Genomic DNA, 14,991 nt, shown 5'->3' on the forward strand with positions numbered 1-14,991 from the left:
AAGCGTGGTAAGATCGTGTTGCAATCGCATAAATCGTGGTATGGTCGTAGTGAGAACGTGAAGAGCGTAGAAAGGTCTTGATAAGCGTAGTGAGGTCGCAGAATAAGCGTGGTGAGAACGTGGTATAATCGTAGCGGGATCGTTGTATAAGCGTAATGACCACGTAGTAGCATCGTGAAAGCAACGAAAATGTACATTTTCATGCCGCTCATACTGCGACCTCACCACGATCTAAATTTATTTTAGATCGTGGTGAGTGTACACAGGCACTTGTCTCAGAATTTAGGTATATAGGAAAAAATTTTCTGAGACAAGTGCCTGTGTGAGTGTAGTGCGATCGTGGTCTAGTGGGACTGGGGCTTAACCAAAGGGAATTAACTCAAGTTTAAAAGAACAAACATTTGTTTCTACTCAAAAACATACAGGAACATTTTTCATACACGTCTGTCATTTTCAAGTATTAAAAAAAAAAGTTTACTTCCCTCCTAAAACAAATATATTTTTCTCAAGTTAGAAAATTAGAATTTAACTTGAGTTAATTCCCTTTGGTTACACATTTTAAATAATTTTACTCGTCACTATTTTAGACGTTGGACATGAAGATAAAATGTAATTGCAATTGACAGCAATGTCATGTTTACGAAATATAAGTGCTTGAGATATTGAACGGGCAAAAAGATGTTGATATGTCTATATATATATGTATATTAGACATAAGGTAAAAGACAAGCACATAAACGGTTGAATATTGCATGGAAACAAAAACTCAAAGGAGTCAAACAGAACTGACACACCTGTCTTTATGTTCTTTTACTTTGCGTTATCTTGTTATACAGTTTGTTTAAATAAAGAAAGAAAAAACTGCGTACAAGAGTTGTCGTTCTTTTAGAAACGAGTTAAAACTCTCTTTATATTCGTGAGGTATGACATAATTGGTACTAATAGATTTGATGGATTCAAACAATTATATTATGTCGATAGTAAACAACACAGAAATAGACTATTTATCGGATTTGCAATAACAAGAGCAACACGACGGGTGCCACATGTTGAGCAAGATCTGATTGCCCTTCTGGAGCACCTGAGATTACCCCTAGTTTTTGGTGAGGTTCGTGTTGCTTTATAGTCTATAGTGTTCTATGTTATGTCTTCTGTACTATTGTTTGTCTGTTTGTCTTTTTCTTTGTAAGCCATGGCGTTGTTAGTTTATTTTCGATCTCTGAGTTTGACTGTCCCTCTGGTAATTCGCCACTCTTTTTAGGGTCATAACACGGGCCCTGTGTGTTGTGTTCCATTCTGTTTTTATCGATGGGGTCCAGTCTCCACATGAGTATTACAAACCTCTAGTTTGTTTTAGCAACGTTTTGGGACTCTGGGCTATGCCGATAGGACTTCGAGTTACGATGGTAAGAATCAAGAGCTCAAGATCATCAAACGTAGAACTTTTTATGCATAAGCATATATATAAGCAATTTGAAACGTATTATGGTGAAAAATCTGAACTGTAGAGTCCACCTTTTTGCCTCATGCACTACCTGGCTGTAAGACAAATTTTTATAGTGATAAAGAGGATAAAAATGTGGAGTATGGGCACGAACATATAACAAATGATTGTCAAGAGAAAGTAAAATACTATTTCGATGCTTTTGATATAAGAGGCATATACCAGTAACTGAATTCTGATTAAAGCAGTGCACTATAAAGAGGATAAAAATGTGGAGTATAGGCATAGACGAACACAAAATAAATGATTGTCAAGCGTAAGGAAAATACTATTTCGATGCTTTTGATATAAGAGGCATATACTAGTAACTGAATTCTGATTAAAGCAGTGCACTATAAAGAGGATAAAAATGTGGAGTATAGGCATAGACGAACACAAAATAAATGATTGTCAAGCGTAAGGAAAATACTATTTCGATGCTTTTGATATAAGAGGCATATACTAGTAACTGAATTCTGATTAAAGCAGTGCACTATAAAGAGGATAAAAATGTGAAGTATAGGCATAGACGAACACAAAATAAATGATTGTCAAGCGTATAAAGGAAAATTTTTAACTAGTAACTGATTTAAGCAGTGCACTATTATCAAAGTTGAAAAAGACAAACAATTTGCATGGGAAAAATATATCACAAAGGCCTTACAAATATGGTGTTGTTGTCTGAAAATTATAATGACGTAAAGCTTACAGAAGAGAGGCGAAAGATACTAGAGGGACATTCAAACACATATGTCAAAATAAACTGACGACACCATGGCTAAATACGTCAAAGACAAACAGGCTTACAATAGAATACAAAACACAACATAAAAAACATAAAGACTTAGCAATATGAGCCCACCAAAACCTGGGCATGAATTTAGGTACTCTGGAATGGTAAGCAAATCCTGCTTCACATGTGGAACCTGTCTTGATGCTCAAATTCGTAAAAACCCAGTAAAAAGTCTAGTTTAGTAGATCCCAATCGAGAAAAGAGGAAGTTACGACATTAGGGAACATATCCATTATTTTCTGAGAAACGAACGTTCCAAAACGATCAACCAACTCGTGAAGTCGTCTGTAAAACTTACGAAGGGATGATGTCAACTTCACCACTTGAATTTTTGGTTTAATAGCCTCCTTGTGGACAGCAACCCTTGATCAAGGAAATTGTGATAGGAAATATACAAGCCCTGGAATATCGTATCAACTGAAAGATATGTACTCCGTATGCAGGCGCTGATGGAACATTGCTACATAAAAATGGAAAGTTCACAATTTGGAATCTAAACCATGTCTTTTGTCGTAAAGTTTTGTTTTGAAACGACCTTCATTGACAATTTCTAGAAGTATAATTTGAGATATGAGGCAGCTCAGCTGTATATGGTGTCCTTTATCTCAAATTCGATGGGATAGATGCGATCAACAGTCACCAAATTTTTAATTATTTAGTGAGATAACATCATTTATGTTTAGTGGAAAATAAAGTAAAAGGTCTCTTTTATCTTATGAATTTCTTGTATTAGTCAGTCACAAATGAATAAAATAACATGTCGGCAAGAAGAGGGGCACAGTTTGTTTCCATGGGAATGCTTATGATTTGTTAAAAATCACGTCATCCAAACGAAGCAAATGTGTTGTCAATAAAATATACAAGCATCTTGATAATGTCAGTTTCCGAAAATTTGTTGTTTAAATCAGCCCGATATTATTTTTGTTACAAAGTAGGATTGATCCATCTCTAAGACAAGATACTTGTATTCACGTTTAAGACAAAATAATTGTATTCGCGTTGGCAAGCCTTTTCATGAAAGAATAGCAGGACCACATCTATCAATTTGTATTTTAGTTTGGAATGGGGAATATTTGTCACGGTAAATTGTGAAATGTGAAATGATTTTATATAATTGCAAGATAAAAGAGTCTTAAAGTGTATGTTCTCTAAAAGATCTTTTGCATGATTTTTTTAGTATCTGATTTTGTCTGCGGAGACATCAACATTTTTGTCAGGGATCAAGAAAGGACAAGTGTTTTAAAACATTTGTAACAGTATATGACAGTGGCGGATCCAGCCATTTGAAAAGGGGGGTCCAACCCAGGGCAAAGGGGGGTTCCAACTATATATCCCATTTCAAATGCATTGATCGCCCAAAAAAGGGGGGCTCGAAACCCCCTGACTGACCCTCCCCCTTGATCCGCCACTGTATGATATTTTGTTTTCACATCAGCAGGTCTTACTTTCTTGTTTCTTACTTCTAACACAGTTGTGTGATTTCATTTACGACATTTTACTGAATTTTACACTGATCGCCGGTATACTAGTATAATAATAAAATCTACCATGGCCCATTCTATCTCTTCCTCAGTCACCATGGTGATTTTAAAATACTAATCATGATAAAGATGCATGGTATTATCCGAGGTATTATCTGATCATATCTATAAGAATCAAAATCTTAATGATCCCTTAATCTTTGCTTATCAATATACATAGGCTATGGTGGCGTTCATTTCCTTCAATCAGAGACATTATATGTCTCTGCTTCAATGTACTTTTATTTAGGTAACTGGTGCAGCATTCGATTGATCATTCAGTCGTACATCTATTATATAACTTGAATAACTTTCATAAGTATATGCTCGAGGTGGGTGTCGGCATGATGATTACTTATTTATTCAAACAGATTTCGGCAAAGCAAATGCATCTGTAATACAATCTGGCCGTGATGGGTTCAACCATTTTATTGAAGGTGTTTCATTTATTACAATATTTAACTTATACTGTTTACACATGCCTAAAAGTCGACCTTGAAGTCTAAGATTAAATACAATTAAATATTTCTTGATTACATAATGATTGACATAACATAAATGTCACAAAATACCTGTGAAATTAATCAATAAACGACTTATCTCTCCCCGGTAAATAGAACAGTCCAAACATTTCACTCTGTACTCATTGAATGAAAGGATTTGACAATGGCGGTGTGGGAAGTTATTCCCTTACTGATTTTACTTTTATTTTTAAACAAAACAGTTTTAGTTTTTACACAGGAACAGTTTTTAACACCGCCTTACTTTAATCTTGCACAGTCACAAGAAATAATAGCAAGTGCAACATGCGGAGTTGGAGTTTCAGGACGAGAGTTATTTTGTAAACTTACAGGAGCAACCGGCGAATATGGAAATAGATTTTCACCAACAAATGAAGTTACTATAATGGAAGGACAAAATTGTGATCTTTGCGAGGTTCCTAGTTCTGAGGGAACCATCAGATCAACAAAAGAACATCCTGCAGAGTTCGCTATTGATGGTACAGAAAGATGGTGGCAGAGTCCCCCTCTATCCCGGGACTTGAAATACAACGAAGTCAATCTCACAATCAACTTAGGACAGGTATTATTATTATATTTCATATTATTTATACCATGCATGGGGCAAGAACAAAGAGACTGGGGAGGGGAGCAATTGTGTAACATACTTATTTACTGAAAAGGGGGAGGCAATGCTAATGAACAACATTTAAGTGAAAATGTATTTACTAACTACATATATAAATATTCTGTTTTCTTCTAAGGTTTAGGTAATTTGATCATTTACTAATACTTTTACTTTGTTTACAGCTTGAATAAAAACAAAGCTGCCCATATAAAAGGGGTGGGGGTCTGTTAATAGTTATGTAAATTTGAAAAGGGGGGTCTGTCAATTATTCTTATGTAAATGTGAAAAAAAATATCTATAAATACAATTATACTTTTATTGTTTGAATTTAGATTCATTTTAAAGCAATCCAATTTGAAAAAGTTCACAAATACAATGTACATGTACATTGTACATGATCAATTTTCTTGTTATATATATATATATAACAAGAAAATTGATCATGTAGTGTACAAATCTAAATTCAAACAATAAAAGTATAATTGTACTTATAGATATTTTTTTTCACATTTACATAAGAATAATTGACAGACCCCCCTTTTCAAATTTATATAGAATACAAAATTTTACTTTTGGGATTAAAAAAAAAATTTGCATAAATTTTTCCCAGGCAAGTAGCCAGGAATTTCCAAGGGGGGGGGGGGGGGGGGGGGGGGGTTGTCACAATTCGAACAGAACATTGACTTATTTATTTTCCAGGGGGGAGTTCGTACGAACCCCCCTGGCTACGGGTATGTTTCCTTCATGATGAATAGACTTAAATCTTAAATTGAAGTTGCTAGCATAAAATATCTTCAAAGTTTACTCTTTTCAAGGCCACCAACTGTTTTGAAAATTTATAGTTTCACAGACTTAAATTGTAAAATTATTAGAAACAGGGTACAAGAACATTTTGAACCCCATACAATGTATGTGTATAAACATAGATAGTACATTATAAACGATTTCATAAGAACCCATTCATTCTGTTTTTCACAAGAAGTTATTTCCTGTGCAGCAATATTTTCTCGTTGACTTTCATCTGTGCGTGACCATCTCATAACCTCTAGGGTTTCTGGAGAGGTTGATTCATTATAAAGAATTCATTTGTATCAAGTACCTACAATGTATTGTCTATTGTAAGAAATACTTTTACATGTGAAACTAGAGTCAATAAAAATGTTAGAAATGTAATATCAGTACATTTACAATGTATACATACATGTATATTTAATGTACTACATGTACAAAAAATACATTTACAAATGTACTATGATACCTTCTCATGTGTTCTGCTAAAACTAGATACATACAACAAGAAAATAAGGAGTGCAAAGTCTATGTTTTTACATGTAATTTTAATGATCTTTCTAGAAGAAATCTTACTACCAGAATATATACTTGTTACTGTAGTATATTATAATTTTAAATTAAAAATAGGTACAAAAATTACATTTTCAAATGTACTATAGTTATACTATCTCTGGACCATTTTGGCAAAATGCCGAAACATTCGTTTCCAAAAAAAGACATAGGCAGATCCTTGTTACAGCCCTGTGAGGCTCCCCCTTTGCTGGAAAACTGATTCAGAAATCATAAAAATTAGGATATTCTTTATATTCATAAGCATTATCCTTTTTAGAATCTGAAGGATTATGGGTAATCTCACTGTTTGTACACCAAAATGAAAATATCATTATCAAAAAGCATAGTTGAATTTCTATTGTTAATCAGGTTTTAAGCCTATCACTACGTTTTGGTGTACACTTTTGGAAATATTTCCCAGAATGCACTAGATTCTGAAGTGGTGAATTTATCAAGCTACAAATATCAAAAGTCTGCACAAACCATGTATCAAGCTCCACAATACCCCTGATTAGGAAAACAACAATACATTATATATTAAGAATCCAAGATGCAATAGTTTAAGCCTTGTAAGGTTATTTAGAAAAACCAATGTTTTCCAAAATAAAAATATTCTCAAATGTCTAATGTTTGCCAACATTGATTACAGATGTGGGCTATAAATTAATATGACAACAACTCAATAATTCAAAAGTAAACAAGGAGTCAACATATACATTGTTCTTAGTCAAATAGTCTGTCTGGTAGTACACATGTACTGCTGAAAATTTATTACCATGGCCTTACAATAAGCAAAGAAAAACAAATTGCTATCTTGCAGATTTTGTTTCTATGACAACGATATATGACTTATCATAACAAGAACACATGTTTAAAATTGTACACATATCTACATTGTATGTGTAGATAAGTTGCTTTCATGTAATTTAGAAACTGGCATTAATATATATATACATTGTGATAAATGAATAAGTGATTTAATATTCATAAAATTATAAAATATAAGTTTCTTAATATATATACAGATTTATAAGTACAGGTGGAAAAGAAGTGATTGAAAATATGCTCAATTTTGAAATACATAGAATTCCATTTACTGGTTTATTTTGTGTAAATTGATATTCATGAATGGTGTCAGAAAAGCATTTGATACATGGAGTTGGATTACAGTTTGCTACAATTAACATTTATCAATGTCAATAATTGTTATTTTCACTGTGAATTACATGTACTTACATTTTGTTAATATTCACCTCCAACACTTACAAAAAATGTAGTCCCAAACATTTAGTTGAAAATAATATTAGTACTATAATAAAAGAAATAACTATTTAACCTGTTTTTGAACAAAAAGTCATATTATTTTCAGGGGCGGATCCAGCCATTTTAAAAGGGGGGGTTCTAACTATATGTCCCCATTCAAATGCATTGATCGTCCAATAAAAAAGGGGTTCTAACCCCCGGAACACTCCCCCTGGATCCGCCACTGATTTAGAATTGATTCTTTAAAGTTTTTCTCATCTTGTGATGTTCTTATTTACAAGGATGGAAACCAATATTGTTAGAATTATCAAATATAACTCCAAGTCATTTTAATTGTTCAAAAGATCAGCCTTATCAAAATGTTCAAAAAGGATTACAAAATCAATATTATTATGTAATCATGTATAGATATTAAGTTATTGTTTATCTAAATAATTTATCAGATGTTATGTATTATTATGAACAGACTGGCATTAAAAAAACTAATGCATTAAGAAATATAGGTCAATAATACATTATGTACTCACATGGTGCATTTAAAGATTTGTGCATTTACCTACATAAGGGAAAGAAGGTCAAAGAGTTCCGGGGGTTGGAACCCCCCTGTTTTTTTTTTTCGATCAATGCATTTGAATGGGAGCATATAGTTGGAATCCCCCCCCCCCCCTTTACTCTTTTTTGGGAACCCCCTCCTTTTTAAAATGGCTGGATTAGCCACTGCGCAGGGCATTCAAAGAGGACCAGATACAGCATCTCTCTGTTGTTGGCTTGAACAGGAACTAATTTAATATCAAGAACACAGATGAAAGGTCATATTTTAATTTTGGTTATAAGGGTATACATTTGTTAGTACTCCACTGACATACTTTGTACTGATTACTATCCAGACATGTATATGTTTGTAAAACATTGTACAATTATAATGTACACTCATATTTTAGCCTGTACAATTATAATGTACACTCATATTTTAGCCTCAACAGAGGTCACCTCATTTATTTAATGTCATCAAACTTAGTGAAATGGTTTCCCATGTTTTAAAATATATACAATGTACAATGTATATATCTATGTTGGATGTGACTCTGGTCAAAGTCACCTGGTAGTATTATTGAAAAACATAAGTAGGGAGCATCGATCATTATCAAGAGTGAATTATTGTAAAGAAAGAAAACTTTATACAATTTGAAAATGTCCATTCCATTCTAACCTTTCAATATAGAAAAATAGATGTGGTGTGAATTATTTTTCTTTTCTGATATAAATTACATGTATTTATATATTTAGCAGCTTACATATATAGTTTCTTAACCTAATTTTGACAAGAAAACTCTGAAACTGTATTAACATTTGATAATTTGTGATGATTTACAATGACCCTATAGAAATGGAGTGTATTATTGGTCTTTCATCTGTAAATTTGTCATTAGAATTAAACTTTCCTAGGTGATCATTTAAATTCTTAAGTGTCAGAGGGTTGAAGAAAATGGTATTAATCGAGTGTTGAACCATGACTCTGAATTGTTCCTTTATTTTTAATTTACAACAACTACATTCCTTTAGCAAATTTTAAAGACACATATTTTTTTTCTCAAAAATGTCTTATAATTTCTTATTCAAGATGTAATTCTTGGGTTTATTTTAATATCTGCATGAACTATTGTGTACATTTTGTGTTAAAATAGGAACACATTTGATCTATTGACATTTCCAAGTAGACTTTCCCTTTGCATTTAATCTTCTTCACAATCTTGACCCAGACTTCCAAATATTATAATATTTTAGCTACAGGTATATAATTATTCAGTTTTCACTTATAATAATAATAATTTCTTCCTATTTAAAACTGTAGTAATAGTTAATGCATGAAATCATTCATATTTCTGGTAGATAGCTTTAAACACAAAAAAATAAACCTAGTTTTTGATAAATTGATTTTTTACTTTGTTGCTGAATAAGCATATAATGTTATCTTTTCATACTTGTTAACCAACTTGAAATTAAATATTAGGTTAACTTTCCTGCCTAGTGATAATTTTTCAGATACTTTTAGCTAGTGAACTAAAGTACATCAACTTTAAAGGCCAAGCAAATAATAAAAGGCATGCACATAAAATCCAGTTAGTGAAACAGAAAAATTGGCTGCCTTCTGCTTAATTCTGTATGAAATGGATGGTTTTTTTTTTATTGAAAAATGTTTCTTAAATCTTTTTTTCTGTTGTTCATTTTCATTTCCTTACCTATTATAAGAAGAAATATTTCTTTCAATTGGTTCAAAACATATGATTACACTCATCAGAAATATTTATTTCTTTATGACTTTTCAATGCATGATCAGATTTATTCATATACTGTGGATTCATTATTATTTGTTGGATACCAATTTTCGTGGATTTCGTGGGCACAGTCAAACCAAGAAATTAAATATTCAAAGAATGATAATTTTTCTATTGGTTTGTATGCAGACTTCAGCAAAACCACGAAATTAAATATCCACGAATATGGAAGTTTTTCTTAATCCACGAAAATTGGTACCCACGAAAAATAAATGAATCCACAGTATGTCTTTTACATACAGGTATTTATTTTTGTATAATCATTGACTAATTAATATAATGTATTTTCAGGAATTTCATGTTGCTTACATCTTCATCAAGATGGCCAACTCCCCAAGACCAGGAGTTTGGGCTTTAGAAAGATCACTGGATTTCGGTAAAACCTTTCAGCCATGGCAATACTTTGCAGATACTCCAAGCGATTGTATCAAATTCTTTAACACTCCAGCAGATCAAGAAATCGCTGAAGACGACAGTGTTATTTGTACAACAGAGTTTTCCAAGATTGTCCCCCTTGAAAATGGAGAGGTAAATATCCAGGACATATAATTCTGAAAACTTTGGTTGAAGAAACTAGTAAAAGATTTGCAAACCTGTATTTTTTCTTTTATATATATATATAATGTTCTAGAGCACACACACACACATGTATCACATGTTTTTGATTGAGAATTAGATTTACTGTGTAGTAAGGCTCAAGAAAAAAGTTGGAAGTTCTCCATTTGGATCAACAAATTGACAATAATTATCATGGTTTTGAAATAAGTAATCTCATATCTTGACACAAAGTTAGTGGTTAATATACAGCAATATTTATTATGATAAATATTCAAATCTGTAAAAAAATATGCTAGGTGTGAATCTCAAAATTTGGGTTGGTTTGATACCTTAAACACACACATATTTGTTTAGCCTCGGGTCATACATCTTTAACCTAGGTAACAACAGGGTAAAGAGAGAGGGCACATTTTTATTGTAACAGTATTAATACTCGAAATGATACAGCCATGAACTTGAGTTAAATCTTCCTTAGAATTTGTTTAAATCCTATTTCTTTTATATCAAATATATAAAGGTTTTCATCTGACTAATTTGTGACTTTTCCATCCCTTTAATATCGAATTAAGTAACTTCTTCATGTTATACTTATTTTAAATATCACAATAAACACAAACAAGTCTACCAACTGGACCAAAAGCCTTAAAAACTTGAACAATGATTTTCTAATTTTCTAAATAAGCTAAAATAATCTTTATTAAAACAATTAGCAAATAGTACAATGACTTTAGATAAATGATAAATTGTACACCATTACGATATCTGTTTTAGATCAAAATTTAAGATTTTTATTTTATATTACATCATAAGGTTTAAATAATTTAGATTTTAAATAATATTACATCAGAACCTTTGAATATTTGAGATTTTTGTATTCTTCAGATCTTTATATTAGTTTAAATCTTATTTCTATATTTAGCAATATACAGGTATTTATCAGACAAATTTGTGGCTTTTCTTTCCACTTAAAGTCTAATAAAGTGGCTTCTTCAAGTTTTATTTATTTTAAATATCAAGATAAATATTAACAAACATTAGACTTGAGATACTACTGTATAAGTATTAGGCTATATCTACTTGATAATGTCAACACTAGATTTATTGTATGGTTTGTAAGTACTTAAGAAAAGTTTGGATAAATATTTTATGTCCAAGTTATATGACTTCCAATTTGTTATATATAGTTAGTGCCCTATTACATTGTTCAGGAGAAAAAGATATTCATTTGAAAAAGCTAACATAATTTCAAGATTTTTTTAACATTTTTTTTTCTGATCTTGAAGTTGACCATCAAGAATTATAAATTTTCAAGTCTTATAACTACTGACCCGTAAACAAATGATGTAAATAAATGCAACTATAGGTAATGTTACAACCTTCAACCATGAGCAAAACCTATACCATAGCTCAAGCTAGAAAAGGCCCAGACATGACCAAATGTAAAACAATTCAAACAACAAAATAAAAGAATAATGTACAAAACAATTAGTTAATATACAGCAACAAACAATCATCATGGAAATTAAATTTCAGGCTCCTAGCTTGGAATAGACATGTGACAAACAGAATGAGCCCTTGAATAATTTAAGGTTGACTTATTAAGATTAAATGGGAAACATTCAAATTTCCATCATTTTGACCACCTCATTTCTGTCAATCATAAATAAAAAAAATAATTCCAATGTGCCATTGCCCTTACAGATTAATATTTAGCTTGCATCAAAACTAAGAGAAATAAATAGATCATTAGAAATGGCATTATTTATGCAAAATATTATACCAACTAACCCTTTATATATTTGTTGATTGCAGTTACATGTACTTGCATCCAGGACACATATATAAACATATACTTTTGAATTTTCACTAGATTGTTGTATCCTTGGTTAATAACAGACCAAATGCAAAGAACTTCACCTTTTCTGAGAAGCTGCAGGACTGGACACAAGCAACCAATGTCAGACTACGTCTCCTGAGAACCAAGACATTGTTAGGACACTTGATGGCTGTGGCTAGACAAGACCCAACCGTCACGAGAAGGGTGAGTAAGAACACTTCCTATACTGGATTCCAAATTTTATATTATAGGCAAACAAATCTTTATGTAGTGAATAGTTGGATTGTAAGTGACTTATTTAGTTTAAATTATTTATACTATACAATGGGGGAATCTTTGGGACCTGAGTGAACCACTTTCATTCAAACTTTACCTAAATAATCCAAAAATAATTCAGTAAATAATTTTTATATTAGGGTGTATAGTCACGTGATCCAGCTAACTATATAGTTCGAGTATTGTTTTATATATTAGCTTAAGAAATATGTGCAGAAAATACATTTACCGGGAGGTGGTGACACCAGAATTATGGACGCCATTTTCACATGATATATCTGTCTGTCAAATTATATGCTCATTCAATTACTTTTTTTTTTGCAGTATTTCTACAGTATCAAAGACATATCTCTTGGTGGACGATGTGTGTGTAATGGCCATGCTGAATCATGTGATCGGGACCCTAACAATCCCCGCCTCCTCACATGTAAATGTCAACACAACACGTGTGGAGAACAGTGTAACACTTGTTGCCCAGGATTTGTACAGAAGTCTTGGATGCCTGCCAAAGCTGGACACCCATTTGTTTGTGAACGTAAGTTTCAAAATCTTACAATCTCTTTTAGAGTATGTTCACACATGTATAATCAATTACATTTTAGGTTAATAGATATACCCAACCTATTTTTAATTGACATATAAATAGGAAAGAAAGATCAGAAAATTATAGTAAAACAAATATAGTATACTGATAAAAGCAATGCAATTCTAGAAATATCTTAACAGATCATAGACAATACTGTAAACCAACTTATTTTCGCGGATACATATTTCCTATTTAGCCCTTTCTAGTTCACTTCCCCACGATTTATGTAGATAAATAAGAAAAGACCTAAGTTATACATATTTAAATTTGCGTTAATTTTTTCCGCAAAAGTCGCGAAAATTAATCGCTCGCCAAAATTAGTTGGTTTACAGTAAATTGTTTCCAATAACTATATGCCAGTAATTTCACCACCTTTCCTATTTTACCAGCCTGTGAATGTTATGGACATACCAATGATTGTTTATATGATGCTGAGATAGACAGACTTAAACAAAGTGTTGATGTCTATGGTGATTATGTAGGAGGTGGAGTCTGTCAGAACTGTAGGGTAAGTTGACTTACATATAATATTAAAAACAAAGAACATGGTATACCCATTCATGGCACAAAATCAGTACATGCACAGCAAAAGCAAACAATTATCAAAGGAACAAAACTTTAATTTTTATTTAATGATATGAATGGAAGGAGATATGGACTAAAATTAAAGAGACAGAAACCCAACATTATACAAAAAAAATAAAAAATAATGGAGGCAGGCATATATCGGAAAACAATGTTTTTCACTTTCAGAGGTTGACAGGTATGCATGAATAAAAGCACCAATTGAAAGAAATGGCAATGTCATTATTCGCCTATCAACAAGATTGCTTAAAATACTGTTCAACATAATTTCAATACCTAATAAACAATTCACCAAAGAAAATCAGCAAAGTCAAATTTTATCATCTGTAAAGTATGCCCTTAAACATGTTTCATTATTAGCTATAAAAATGAACCTAATTTTATTTCTGAGTATATAATAATAATTTTCAGGACCATACAGAGGGAACTAACTGTGACAAATGTGTGGCTGGGTTTTATAGACCAGCTGGTGTAGACAAGGCTGCCAGGGACGCATGTAGACGTATGTTTATTTCTAATATACTTGAAAAATATATGACTTTTTCAAAGAATTAAGATTTGGATGATGAAGCTATCTTTTAAAGATTTTTACTATTGACTCAGACAATCACAAAATGTAAAATTAAGAATGGAAATTAGGAACATGTCAAAGAGACAACAACCCAACCAAAGTGCAGAAAACAGCTGAAGGCCACCAATTGGTCTTGAACGCAGCAAAAAAATCTTGCACATGGAGGCAGGCCTCTTGATAAAATGTGTACTAGCTTAGTGAAAATGGTCATCATACTAAACCCCAAAACATATATATGAACTAAAATTAAAAAATTAATTTGAGAATGGAAATTGGGAATTTGTCAAAGAGACAACAATCCAACCATAGAAAAAACAACCACAGAAGGTCACCAACAGGTCTTGAATGTGCCAAGAAATTCCTGCAACATGCATGTATATGCATTACAAGTGCTTTATTTATTTCTGTTCTCCATCAGTCAGATAGCCAATACTGTATGACTGTTTTCATCTTTTAATTTTTCCTAGCATGTGTATGTGACCTTAAATTCTCTACTGGTGATTGTGAAGAAGAAACAGGTAGATGCAAGTGTCGTCCAGAATATGTAGGTCAAGATTGTGACAGGTAAGATCATATTGGCTAGAATGACCAGGTCAAGATTTAGACAGGTAAAACATATTGATTAGACGGTATATATGAATATTAGAACATCCCAGATAAAGTGCCATCCAAAAAAATATATGATTGTTTCATGTTTTCTTTATACCATAG

The 14,991-nt window shown here is 32.0% G+C and overlaps 1 protein-coding gene across 2 annotated transcripts in view; it reads left to right on the forward strand.

The window, feature by feature from the left end:
* The first annotated feature begins 4,425 nt into the window (after positions 1–4,425).
* LOC134721244 (laminin-like protein epi-1) overlaps positions 4,426–14,991 on the forward strand; it is a 75,768-nt gene continuing 65,202 nt past the window's right edge. For both annotated transcript variants that reach the window (XM_063584075.1, XM_063584085.1), the window contains exons 1-7: positions 4,426–4,879; positions 10,159–10,395; positions 12,296–12,466; positions 12,863–13,073; positions 13,514–13,632; positions 14,121–14,211; positions 14,748–14,844. In XM_063584075.1, the coding sequence (XP_063440145.1) occupies positions 4,463–4,879; positions 10,159–10,395; positions 12,296–12,466; positions 12,863–13,073; positions 13,514–13,632; positions 14,121–14,211; positions 14,748–14,844 (1,343 nt within the window). In that variant the 5' untranslated portion in view covers positions 4,426–4,462. The remainder of the gene's footprint in view (positions 4,880–10,158; positions 10,396–12,295; positions 12,467–12,862; positions 13,074–13,513; positions 13,633–14,120; positions 14,212–14,747; positions 14,845–14,991) is intronic.

The sequence above is a fragment of the Mytilus trossulus genome, chromosome 1 (genome assembly GCF_036588685.1).
Source record: "Mytilus trossulus isolate FHL-02 chromosome 1, PNRI_Mtr1.1.1.hap1, whole genome shotgun sequence".
NCBI lineage: Eukaryota > Metazoa > Mollusca > Bivalvia > Mytilida > Mytilidae > Mytilus > Mytilus trossulus.